The sequence below is a fragment of the Phodopus roborovskii genome, unplaced genomic scaffold (assembly GCF_943737965.1).
Source record: "Phodopus roborovskii unplaced genomic scaffold, PHOROB, whole genome shotgun sequence".
NCBI classification, from domain to species: Eukaryota; Metazoa; Chordata; class Mammalia; order Rodentia; family Cricetidae; genus Phodopus; species Phodopus roborovskii.
In genome coordinates, this window is record NW_026126482.1 from 19,886,555 (window position 1) to 19,899,853 (window position 13,299).

Below are 13,299 nucleotides of genomic sequence, written 5' to 3' on the forward strand. Positions count from 1 at the left end.
ACCAGCCATGGCAGGTCAGCCATCCTCATTATCTGTGTGCTGGCACACCTGAGCTCCCAGCCCCTTCACGTCACACTCAGAAGCAGCTCTGTTGCTCACTGGCTGGCAGGCTGCAGTCCTGGAGTCCTCCCCCACTACCTCTCCATGGCAACCACAGCCACAGAGAAGCCAGTCCACCTCTTACGCAAATGAAAGGAGGCCACAAATGTCAGCAGTCCTAGCCGCCTGCTTTCCCTCCAGACTTAATTTCCTTCTTAAAGTAACAGCCGTGCATTCCTCCTTCCGTGTCTAAACATCTTTCTGAACTTAGGAAAATCAGAGTGAGAAATCCATGTTTGACCACTTACATAACCTGAGAGAAGATCTGCAAGATCCACAGACAATTGCCAATTGGCTGAGTCCCAATTCCCAATCCAGTATCTCAGCCAGAAAGACCCTTATGTATCTGAGTTCCTAGATAAGAGTTTAGCGAGCCTGAAATTTGGCTACAAAGATGGAGGTGGGTAACCTTAACCACCCATTATAATGATTGCAAACAAACCATATCGAATATATACTGCCTCCTTTGGAGACTGACATTTATTTAGAAAAGTCAAGTTGTGTTTAATTGCTTTTTGAAACAACTAGTCAATTATCTGGTCAGAATCCCACAGGATCACAAACCGGTCAGAGACCTCTTTAGCTGTTAATGCTTTGTATTTAAACTGTTTCAAGTTTATTTCTTGGATATATAGTTAAAGAGCAACACTGGTACACTCTGTATGGCTACAGACATCACACTGGCAGGGTCCTAATCTAAAGCATCATATGAATAACTGACAGGTATGAATGTTCACATTAGAATATGCTTTAACCCATATAGTATAATAAGGATATCTATTTTTATACATTGTTATTAAGTATTGGGTTGTCTCAAACTAAGGATTACAACTGAAAAAGCATGAGGCAATCTCATAAATAGTGGCTTTAATGACCTCCCAAAAGCCTATTTTCCTAAGAAAAAACAAGCTGGAATATATATGAAAATCAATACAACAGAAGAGTTCATTCAAACACACACACACACACTTTTTTCAACTGTCCTACAAAAAGCTCAGCTTTGAATTTTTATTCAGAGCCCTCGAGATGGCACAGCAGGTATACGCAGGTGCCACAAAACCTGATGATCTGCCTTCAATCCCTGAGACTCACATGGTAGAAGGAAAGAATTATCGTTGCTGTCTAACACACACACACACACACAACACACACACACACACACACACACACACACCAGACACATGCACACATGCGTCTACATACATATGTACACACACAAAAAAATTACAAAATGAAATAGGAAACAAAACTTGCATTTAGTTATTCCACAAGTATTTCATAAGTCCTATCAACATGCTAGGCACTCCGATGCTTGGGAACAGACAGGAGGGTCACTTGGGACCATGGAAACTGCATCTCAAGTAGCTAAACCCAGCCTGGCCTACCAAGCACTGAGGAAGATAACTGGGGTGACCAGAAGTGTCAGACCACAGCAGAATCAAGAGACCCAGGGTGAAGTGTGACTGCTGGAAATGGAACAGGATGCGAGGGAAACCAAAGGGAAGGAGGCCAGTATTCTAAAGTTCAGGTTCAAAGCACGACACGTGAGGAAGTGGCAAAGAGACGGATGCAGCATGATGAGAAGAGAGCCAGACCTTCACCCTGACTCCAGAGTGTGTATTGGTTCAGAGGACAGCAACACGATCGGATCAAAACCCACAAAAATTACTAACTGTTTCCCTTCTGATATCCCCACTCCCACCACATGCCCCCCCAATAAGACTGAGACTCAGAAAATCTGTGTAATTTAAACAGCTGCTAGCTGCATAGAGTGAGCTACTAAATGCACACACTCCCACATGCATTCTAGGAAGTTCTTCCTTGTCAAGCTAACAAGGCCACTCAATGTAGCCTGTGTTGCTCACTAGTCCCAGCAGCCACCTCACAGAGCTGGAGGAAACTACTCTACCTGCCCAGCCGGGGCCCAGAGTGCACAGGTTATCCAGTTTCTACCCAAAGGTTCTACATCCAGAACTCAATATCCAAAACCAGGGCATTTGTTCACACACTCTCTTACAGGATAGATTTTAAAGGCAAAAGTTAGATTTTGTTTATTTTTATAAACCTACCATCAGAGATGCCCCCAAAAAAATCCTTTCTAAAAAACATTTTATAGCCTTCCTTTCAATTAGAAGGTCAATAATTCTTGGATTTTATTTATGAGACAACTTCAAAAGAGACAGGCAACTTAGAAGTTGCCTGCAACATCATCCTCTTCTTCTGAAACCTTATCTGGACTTCATCAGTTTCTCTAAGCACATGACTAACTTGGTGAATGCTATTTTAAGAAACCTACATTTTCAGTATTCCCACTAAATATTGCATTCATATGCTAACACAGAAAAATTGTACACATTTTCCAAGTCTCTGGCAGTACTGACACTGGTCTGCGCTCACCATTACAGATCCATTTTCAATTTACAATGACCTCCTATTTTGAATCTCTGCATGCAGTCCTCCAAGACACAAAGGCAAAATTTCAACAGATGTAAGTTGTCTGACTTGCTAAATTCCTTCCCTCTTGCACACATGAAAGAGGCAGAGACAGGACAATTCAATACACTGGCTTTAGAAACTTACCAAGTTTAAACTCAGTATTTATCACATCTTACTACTGACTGTTAAGAAGGGTCCTAAAGAAAAATAGATTCTCTTCCCACAAGAAGAACTAACATTTCTATCCATCATTCTAGTTAACTCAGAAAGAGTTGTATTACCAAATACTCAATAGAGAGGCATCCTAAACAGCCCTGAGCACCCTGGAAAATGCTACTAGTCATATGGTACAGAGACTCCAGGACAGGAGGCCCCACTGACAGGGAAGCAGCAAATTAGCTGCCCCATGGACCTCCTACCCACAAGTCTTCCATAACAGAAAGAGAAGAAAACTTGAGGTACACTCAATCCTTTCACATTGGATTGTAGGACATGCAGATAAGCAGCAAGGCCATTGTCTCACCACAGACTGCGGAAGAGGACAAGGTGAGACTTGATTTTTGAGGCAGTGAACTGCCAATCAACTCAAGTATCAGGTTCTCTCTTCAGCAGTGAACCCAGCAGTAGCTCTGTTGATGTGAGAAATAAATCAATAATAAAACTACACAAAATCAATGTTTTAAATCTACCTGCATTTCATCAATTATAAAAAAACAGCTACATTCATGGGCTTAATTAAAGTGTAACAATTAAAATATCCTTGCTGCATCAATCTCAAAGAATGTAAGGACAGCTTGTTGCAGAAAAATACATATCCACCACATACACTCACAACACAGACAGAGCAAAGCAAAACAGTGATATGAAATCCCAACCTATTCATGGTAAAAACAGATCATTTCCAAAAGTACAGAAAAAGTATCCCCAGAACAAGAACTGTACTCACTGTTTAACTGTGAACTATGGGAGTATCCACATTGAAATCAGTGTTTTAATACCCACATGCTCAGCATCCCAGATCCAGAAATCAGAAATCTATCAAATATGAATCTTATGAGTAATTTTATTCTTTAGAGTAGTCTTAGACTGACAGGAGAATTTGCTTGCAAAGTAGAGTTTTTCTATGCCCCCATCCTACATGCACTTTCTTCACTGTCAGCATCTGGACAGACATCCAGTACCACAGAGGACCACCTAAACTCAAGTGACACCATCACCAAAGCCAGAATTAACCCTCCCACTACTTCCTGGTGTATATTCTACATATTATGACAAAGGCTTCTACACACTGGCACTTAGGGCAGCATTGGTGCCCATCATACAGAGCAGATTTACTACCCAACATCCTCTGAGCCCCACCCATGTATCTGTCCTTCTCCCCACCCGATGCGTTTACTGTTTACTGTCTCCATAGGTTATGTGTTCTATGTGTTCCAAAATGCCACATAGCTGGGTTCACGCAGTATGTAGCCATTTCAAGTAGGCGTCTTCCACTCAGCAATAGGTATTCAAATGTCTTCATTTTTTTCCCTTGCAAATGAGAATACTTTTTATTTTAATCCAATCCACCCTTCACTACAACCCTCCAAGCCGTGGGTCCTCCCCTCCTCCTTTCATGTCCTCTTTAAAAAACACGTGAGTGTGTGTGTGTGTGTGTGTGTGTGTGTGTGTGTGTGTGTGTAAACATGTGGGGGTCAAATTATGTGCAGGCACATAGGTGTAGAGCTTTCCACTGTAGCATGAGCAATACATTCCTGAAACTGCTCCGAGCCTTAATCTAATCTCCCAGACCAACGGTCCCAGTCTTCTAACCTTACATACGGCTCCGGCAATCAGATGGGTAACCAAAGGCTCATTTCTCCACTACTGTTCCACAGTAGCTCACTGCTCCATCCGTATCTCAGTGTCCACTTACAACAACAGAGCCTTAGAGGATGCTTGCCTTGTCTTCTCTTGGGTTTTATGGACTGGACGCACTGATTTTAGTCATTTTGCTTATTCTGGATAACTTGTTTTCCAAGCACAAAAAAGGCCTTGTAATCATCATAGTAAAAGCTCCTGCCTGAAATCCAGGATGCTGACAGAAATGACTCAACTTATACCCTGAAATTTAATAACTTTAAAAAATATATAGTCCAACCCAAAAATCAGATATTCAAACAGAAGAATTAGTGACTGTTCTTCATGCTTCATGTTAATATTATTCTTCATTTATTTTTAATTAATGTTTATGGGTGCTTTGCAGTGTCTGTGCAGGCCAGAAGAAAGTGTCAGATTTCCTAGGACTAGAGTTGGGAGCCACCATGTTGGTGCTGGAAAGAGAACCCAGGTGCTCTGGAAGAGCAGCCAATGCTCTTAACCTCTGAGCCAACCCTCCAGCCCTCCACACTACATGATTTTTACACATATTCCATGTTGTGTCTTCTGATTTGTGGCAGCACCTCAGATACAACACTCAGATTTTCTACTTTAATTAGAAACAATAATCCCAGAACTTCTGAGACTGAGACTGGAGGCCAGTGAGTTTTAGGTCTTCTGGGACAATACGGAGATATGGTGTTATTTATAAATAAGTAAATGAATGTATAATAATTTTACTATCCAAGAATTAATTTTTGATATGTGTAGGTATATGTACATGTATACATTGTATGTCTGTGGCTGTGGAGGCCAGAGATAACATAGCTTCCTCTATAGCTCTCCATCTTATCACCTGAGACAGGGTCTCTCACTGGATCAGGCGCTCATCAATTGGCTAGATTGACTGGCCAATGAGTCCCAAGCCTGACTATACTTAGCTCACTATACCTAGCTCTTTTGCATCGGTGCTAGGTCCTTACACTTGCCAGACAGGCTCTTCACCAACTGAGCCATCTCTCTAGCCCAAAAACAATTATTCTAATTGTACATTTTTTTTCTCTCTTCTTTCCAGATTTGTCAAACAGAAATTCCACAGTACACTGTAACTTCGGTTATCAGTATTCATCATAAGTATGATTCTATAACAATTTATATAATTATCAAATATAAATATCCTAGGAGGCAGCTATGTGTCATTTTGGAACAGTAACCTATGGAGACAGTAAACAAATAAGGTTGTGGAGAAGGAGAGACACATGGGTGGGGGTCAGAAGCAGTGCGCACTGCAGAAATTCCCATCCTGCCCTACACAACAGCCATAACATAGAGATAAGATCATGAAAAAGTAAATTAAACATAATAAGGATGGTGTTCAGCACTACAGCGCCTACCTAGAATGCATAAGGCCCTGGGTTCCATCCCCAACTTTGCAAAGGAAAAATAGACACATTCCTAAAATTTGGTATTTAAAATGGTAATTTTTCTTAAAACTTTCGCAAGATCAAAACAAAGATGGAATGAACATCTTGAATTAGGATCTCAAAGGAAATGTTCAGTCTCCATGGAGATTGATCCTGGGATCAGGTATGTAGACTCTACCATGGAATCACAGCCCAGCCCCAAATGCTCAGACTTCTAATGAAGAAGAAAAAAGTGTGCTTTTTTTTTTTTAATCGAAAAAATGCACTTCAGTGTTGAAGGAAATGCTGCTGGATTAATTCAATTTATATATTTTAAAAATGCTTTGACTCCAAAATTTAAGTTCAAGGACAAGTTACTGGGGGAAAGGATTTCTATTTTTGTTTCAACAGGAAATAAAAAGCTGTGGATTCCTTCCAGACTAATGTGGTTTGATCAAGCCAGACCCCCTGAAACAGAGTTCCTGGTGATCCAACATTCAAAACAGCTTGACCAAGGCAGACTTGCAGACTACAACCAGGATTTCTGAGTCTTCTTAGGATTCCCCCATGACAGCAACCTTTACCAGCAGGAAGTAGTTTGGAAAGAACGATGCCCAAATTCCCAAATATTGTTTATAAATGTTTGTTTTCATTTAACTGGGCTTGGTTATAAATGGTTAATGACCACAACCAATCTCTTTTTAAAGGTAAAAAGGGGATTAAGGTATAGATATGAATACTTTGTTTTGGAATGGATTTTCATTTACTGATACAAATTTAAGTTCAATTTTGTCATATGTATATTTCTCCTCTTGTTTAGGTATTGTGTTTATATAGCTCAGTTAGAAATGTAATGTATAATTTTGTGCAGATTATAGTTACCTATAATAGTCAAATCTTATAGTTAAGTTAGTTAAGATTTCTAGATATACAGACATGAATTTGAGATAAATAGTTATTCTTCAAACCTTTCAAAGACCTACAGAATATGGCATTTAAAATGGTTTAGGGTTTTTCTTGACAGTGAGACATAACTGCTCTTGGCAACGCCACCTGGGTCAGAAAGGAAGATGGACATGGAAGAAACACGTTATGGAGTTTGCTTCCAGTGTGGCAAGACTAGCCATTTAGACAAGATACAGCTCTTGTCTGGACTGTTTGACTTTATGCTGTATAAACTGGATATGCAGGACCCACAGAAAAGTGACTGCTGATTCAAGATGGACATTGCTACAGAGATCCTGCTTCATGGAAGAGTCTGCGAGACAGTATGCAGGACACAGAGAAAACTGACTGACAAACTTTGCCAATACAAGAAGACGGTTTAAAGTTTCCTGCTTTGCTGAAGAGTCTGCTAGACACACTATGGCCTATGGGCTGAAGATGGAAGATTACAGAAGAACTTCGGGTGACTGAAAAGGCAAGATGTCTCTGTCATTTCTAGAGTTTATATATTAACCTTTTGTGGTCTTTGATAGAGTTGAAGACAAATAGTCATGGTTATAGTTTTCCTTAGTTAGGTTTAAAGATAAGTTACTTATAGGACTTTAGATTTACAAATATAGATGATAGAATAGTTTCTTTTAATCTTGCTAAATGTTAATGGACTAAATATTGTTAACTGTGATTCTTACTTGATAACTGTTATGTGATATATTCTGCTATGTTAAGGTTAAACCCTTCTTTTTATTTAGACAGAAAAGAGGAGATGATGGGAGATGTCATTCTGTGTATGTTTCTCATACTGGTTAATGAATAAAGCACTGTTGGCCAATAGGAAAGGAAGATAGGAGGGACTAGGAGAGAAGGAGGAAATAGGAAGGAGGAAGGAGGAGTCAACATGGAGAGTCTGGAGAGAATAGAACCGCCAGCCACCTCTCGCTGATAAGACCACGTGGAAATACATAGAAATGGGTTAATACTTAAGACAGAGCTAGCTGGCCAACAGTATAATATCTAATACAGAGTCTCTGTGTGTTAATTGGGGCTGGCACGGCGGCGGGACAAGACCAGGTGGCGGGCAGAAAAACTGTACACCTTACACTTCAGTAAACCATGCTTTTTAACTAGAAAAGAGAAAAAAAATGACAAAGGTTCCACAGTATCAAGTAGATACAATAGAAGCCATCTAGTCATACAGCCAGTTACAACAGTCATGTGACAAATCAGTGCAGTCATTGTTGTGGCATTGACAATACTAGTAACCAGTGATATTGAGGGGGTCACTATTATAGAAATACTTGACATACCATGTATATTTTACATACTTACACACACACACAGGTGTAAATATTTATGTCTAGATGTGCATGTGGCTACTTGAAGCCACACACATGAACTGCAATCACTAGCAGTTACTTCTACATGATGCATATATGAATGACTAGAATTCTTTCAGTATTCGACTTCCCCTTCTTAAATGAGCATAGGCTGATGAACAGTATAATCTCTCCTACATCTACGGAGGGAGGGAGAAGGAAGGGAGGGAGGAAGGGGAAGGAGGGAGGTACGGAGAGAGGGAAGAAGGGAGGGATAGCATACCATTCTTCCTAAAGCATGAACCCTCATATCAATCTAGCTATTTACAGAGCCCTCAAGCAAATGATCGAACCAAGTGTAACACTACAGAATTCTTCAGATTGCCTCCAAAATTGATAGATTAAAGTAAATGAATTCAGCGTAGGTACTTTTTATACACTGCTGAGAGCTGTGGGCTGTGAGAGCATGAAAGCTATTAGCTTTCAAGTATAGTTATCTCTACTTGAAATAGGGAGGCAAGATGACCCATTTTTCTGGTACTAACCATTGGGAGCTCACATTTCTTTCTGCATGGAAGTCAATGAAAAATATACACTACCTCCATGTTACCGTTCTGGTGAGGTTCTGATCTGAGAAAAAATAATATTGCTTGCTCTCAATAGGCAACAAGCACTGGGCTGCTATCAAGATGTTCATTCGAACTGCATTTGTGCTGCAGCTAAAAACCACAGCCAGCAGCGGGGTTTCCCTCCCACATTGCCATGGCCTTCCTCAGTGACAGGAGCAGACAGGGTTGAAAGGGGAAACTCACTGTCCTTTTCTCTCAGACGTACATCAGCTGAAAGAAGTATAACCCTCAGCCGCAGCACCTACTGCCACCCTAGCTTCAGTCAAACCCTGGTTCTGCCCTTCCTGAGCTCCATGGAACCTATCACTCCATGAACCAACGCTGGGGGTTTTGACTCTTCTGTTGGTCTCTTGCTGTGGAGACAGGTAGTGCTTTTTATGCAGTACTTGGTGGACTTCCCTTCCCATAATCCTTTTTTCCTCACTGTTCATATCTGTCGTAGTCTTCTTCTTCTTGTTCGTCTTCTTCTTCTTGTTCTTCTTCTTTCTTCTTCTCCATCTTCTTCTGCTGCTGCTGCTGCTCTGACCTTTCACAAGCCTGATGGCAGGAAACCCAACTATCAAATGAGCCAGAAACTGGCACTTAGACTATAACTTCTAAAGAACAAGTACAATGCAGCTAGGCAGAGTACAAACACATCTGTGCACATCGGCGCACATCTCACACACTTTGATCTGAAACACTAAATACAAGAGAAATAGGTCACTGCAGACATTGCCTGCCTTCTCCCCCTCAAAGGAGACTGGGTTAAAGCAGCTGCACAGAACATTCCATCTGGGGGAAGGTAAACTGCGGAGTGGCTGCTGGAGAAAGGGCTCAGTGGTTAAGAGCATGGACTAAAGACCCAAGTTGGCTCCTAGTGCCCATGTCAGGTGCCTCACAACCACCAGTAACCCCTTCCAGGGGCATCTGCTACCTCTAGCCTCCTTGGGTTTGCATGTGCACCCACATACGCATGCACACATACAGTTAAAAATAAAATCTCTAAAGCTGTGAAATACAAAGGCATTTAGTCCAGCTACAGGAAGTGAGCAGCTTTTCTATTAAGGAAAACTGTATTTTTTTTTTTTCCCCTCAGAGATGTGGGAGGACCACAAGGTCAAGTTTTCTAAACCCAGGTCCTCTCGGGACAGTGTTCCCAGCGCCAGGGACTACCACACAGCCCTGGCTACTACTAGGGCAGAAACGGTCAGTGAGTGACCCTACTGGAAGGGAGCAAGCTGAGGCGACACAGTACAGTGAGCACGACAAGGGCGTGCGCCAGGGTAATCAGGGGCTCATCTCTGCTTCTTGACAAAGGAAGGTATCTTAGGTTTGTTCCAAAAGGTGGTTCTGATTCCTGAGATAAATGATGTGTCACAGGAGACACACAATGAATATTAGCCTCTGCCACTATCTTCAGAAATGTTAACTGCTAAAAACTGGTCAAATAATATCACATGCACAGACACCAGATAACTGTACTTACTTCACATACAATGGGTATCGTATAAAAAGGTGTTCATACTTTAAAAATTAAAACCCTCAATGATAGCAATGCCTGTACAAAGCCACCCGAGGTCCTTTCACACGTGTCTCATGCTTGCAAAAGCAGCTTGTCATTTTTTAGGTACATGTCTGTGGTGAGTAACATAAACTGAGAGAACAATCTTCATGTCCCTGGATTTTACCCCAGCTCTGGTGCCACCTGAAAGACATTTCTCTACTCATCCCAAGCTACGCACAAACCAGAGGCAGCAATTTCCAGAGGTCCCAGCCCAGAGGTCCTCTCAGGCTGGGGGCACCAGCTGCCGAACTCTACAGGGTAGCCGCCCCTTAAAACACCTTCTCATTTGGAAAGTCCCCACACAGGGCTAGAACTCATTCTGAAACCAGAGACAGTACTTCCTCCTGTCACTCGTCTGGGCCAGCATATTTCAGAAAGCCACAGGGCTCTCTCCCAGGACCACTGCAGTATTGTTGCAGGCAAGTACAATTATAAGGGGGCTGGGGGCGGGGTGAGAGGCAGCTAACCAAGAGTTCATAAAAGTTAAAAAGTAACAACAAAAGCTTCCGTCCCTCTGAGCAATTTTAGCAATATCCAGTCATATACCATCCTTTCCCACAATTCCTCTCTGCATGGAGAGAAAGAGCAGTTTGAGTGTGTATGCTAGTACACAAGTACAGCTAGAGGGGTTTCCTCCCCATTAAATAGGTAACACACACTCTCAGAGAAAGACATACACACATCCCATTTATATTTTACCTATAAAATAGCACGTTTATATATACACATACATATACAAAGTAAAGACAAAGATTAAAAAGTAAGCCAGATGGGAACTTATAACATGAGTATTCCCAACACTTGTAAAGGCGAGGCAGGTAGATCACAAATGTAAGTCAGCTCCAGGGTAGGCTAGGCCACAGAGTGTAACCTTTCTCAAAATGCATTTATTAATTCACTTCTAAGAGAAAATAAAATAAACCATAAATTTTAAATGGATACTCACTGGAGGGAAGAAACCGAAGACAGAGGCTAACTTCCTTAGCAGTATTTTCTTTTCTAGGTTATACTCTGGAATCATGTAAGTATCTTAAAGAATTATAAAAGAATTTAAAATGATTTAAAAAAAAAAAAGTCATTATGTGTTAAAGTGTATCATAAGCAGAAGGGGGCAGGAGCAGAGTGCTAAAATACATTAGTGCACCAGTCAGGCCTCACCAGGAGCAAACTGTTCTTTGGAGAAAAAGGAGATCAGCTGTAAGATCAGAAGTTGGAGGAGGGGAGGAAAGGGAGACAAGAACCAAACAAGGCCAGGAACAATGGTGACCAAGAGCAATGGACCCATCAGCCAGCCTGGCTGCCAGTGCCAGCTTTAATCTTTCCGGCGCCCATGAAAGAGGGGTGGAAATCCAAGCCCTCCTCATTCCCACGTGAGAGAAAACATCAACACTTAGCATGTAGCATGCAGAGAGCAGATGCAATGATGAAATCTGAAGCCTCACCACCATTTGCTCTCACTGGGGAAGTAGTGTGGTCCATGATAGAACAGGCTGAGTCACAGGCTAAACCTGCTGACCCAGCCTACAACACAGCATCTACTATAGCATCTACTAAGCCCAACAAAATCAGGTTCAAGCATTCCTGTGAAAAACCTTCTGACTTTCCTCCCTCATTTAATATTACAAACAATTCATCAAATTCCAACTCTATAAGTGACATCTAAAAGGAGCGAAATGTCACAAAAGAAAACATTCCCTTGTTGCAAAGTAAAAATTATTGAAGTCCCAGATAATGTACTCCAGAAATATAAAGCTTATTTACTAAAACAACTCTACTTTTCCAGGGAAGAATAGGTTTATTAGTTAAGAATCCACTAACTAAATGTCTGCAAACAACTTCAAGTTACTTGTAAACCTTCCCTTTTACCCACCCATAAGAGGCACACATCAGAGTCAGCAGACTCAAAAATGCCTACTTTGCTACTTGTGATATCTGTTGTAAACAATGGGAGACAGAAGCATCCCAGGCATTGGATTGCAAAAATGATGTCATTCAAACAAACAACGGATTGTCAAAGAATTACCATCAGGATGAGCTATGACACAAAACTCAGAACCCCACAATGGTACCCTGAGCTTTGAAACACAAAGCAGCCAAAGCTCAAACAGTAAGGGCTGATTTGGGGGTACACGCAATGATGCATTTCAGAGGAATGAGGAGGCTGGATGCCAACATGAGTGTATGGACCAATATGACCTTTCACCTTAAGGAGAAGCATGGACTCCCATGATGAATCCATTAAACTTTATATTCTAAAAGATCTCTACATTTCAACACCTGATTCAGTAGTACTCATGTTATTGAATATCCTGAAACTAAAACATATGCTATGACCATAACAGGCTGAGAGAATAAACTGTCCCTTCCCCCCACACAACACCTCACTCACGGCTACCCTGCTCCTCTGGATACCTGGAGCTGGTTAGACAACAGTCTAAAACTGCACAACACAGTGAACAGTTTCTACATTTTATATTACTAACACATTAAAATGTGAGCCTCCAACAAGTTCACTACACAACACTCACATTATACAGTTTGATTTACTTGAACTCAGACTTGTTAGAATCACATACATACACACACACACACACACACACACACACACACACACAATCAGCACTGTGTTCAGAGATGAGCTAGAACTGAAGATGTCACAAAACAAGTTGATGTCGATTCTGACATACCAAAGACCACTTTTCCTAAATAATGTTCAAAGGAAAATACTGGATTTCAGTCCCTAAAGCTGTTCTAATGAACTTGAACGGCATTTTTTTTTTTTCTTTAATAATTTCTTTTTGTTTGCTTTGATTTGCTGAAACAGAGATTTACTATGTAATCCAGGCTGGCCTCAAACTTGCCTCAGACTACCAAATAATGGCATTATACATTTGGCTTACCACATCCAGCCTACACAGGCAATTTTTTTAAAAAACCTGCAACTGAGAACTTAACATCAGATTTCCAGACAGTACATACTCAGATACCACCAACACCAGGGTGGCTTTGCATGTGTATTAATATCCCTGGAATCACAAAGAACAACTTGATGAGGGAGGGAGGGAGGGAGG

At 41.2% G+C, this 13,299-nt stretch overlaps 1 protein-coding gene across 4 annotated transcripts in view; it reads right to left on the reverse strand.

The window, feature by feature from the left end:
* Hivep1 (HIVEP zinc finger 1) overlaps positions 1-13,299 on the reverse strand; it is a 130,589-nt gene that overhangs the window by 78,004 nt on the left and 39,286 nt on the right. The window contains exon 1 of one of the 4 annotated variants that reach the window (XM_051194380.1): positions 3-119. The exons of the other annotated variants lie outside the window; for them this stretch is intronic. Coding sequence (XP_051050337.1) covers positions 3-9 — 7 coding nt within the window. The 5' untranslated portion in view covers positions 10-119. Of the gene's footprint in view, positions 1-2; positions 120-13,299 lie in introns of those variants that run through there. 4 annotated transcript variants of the gene reach the window in all.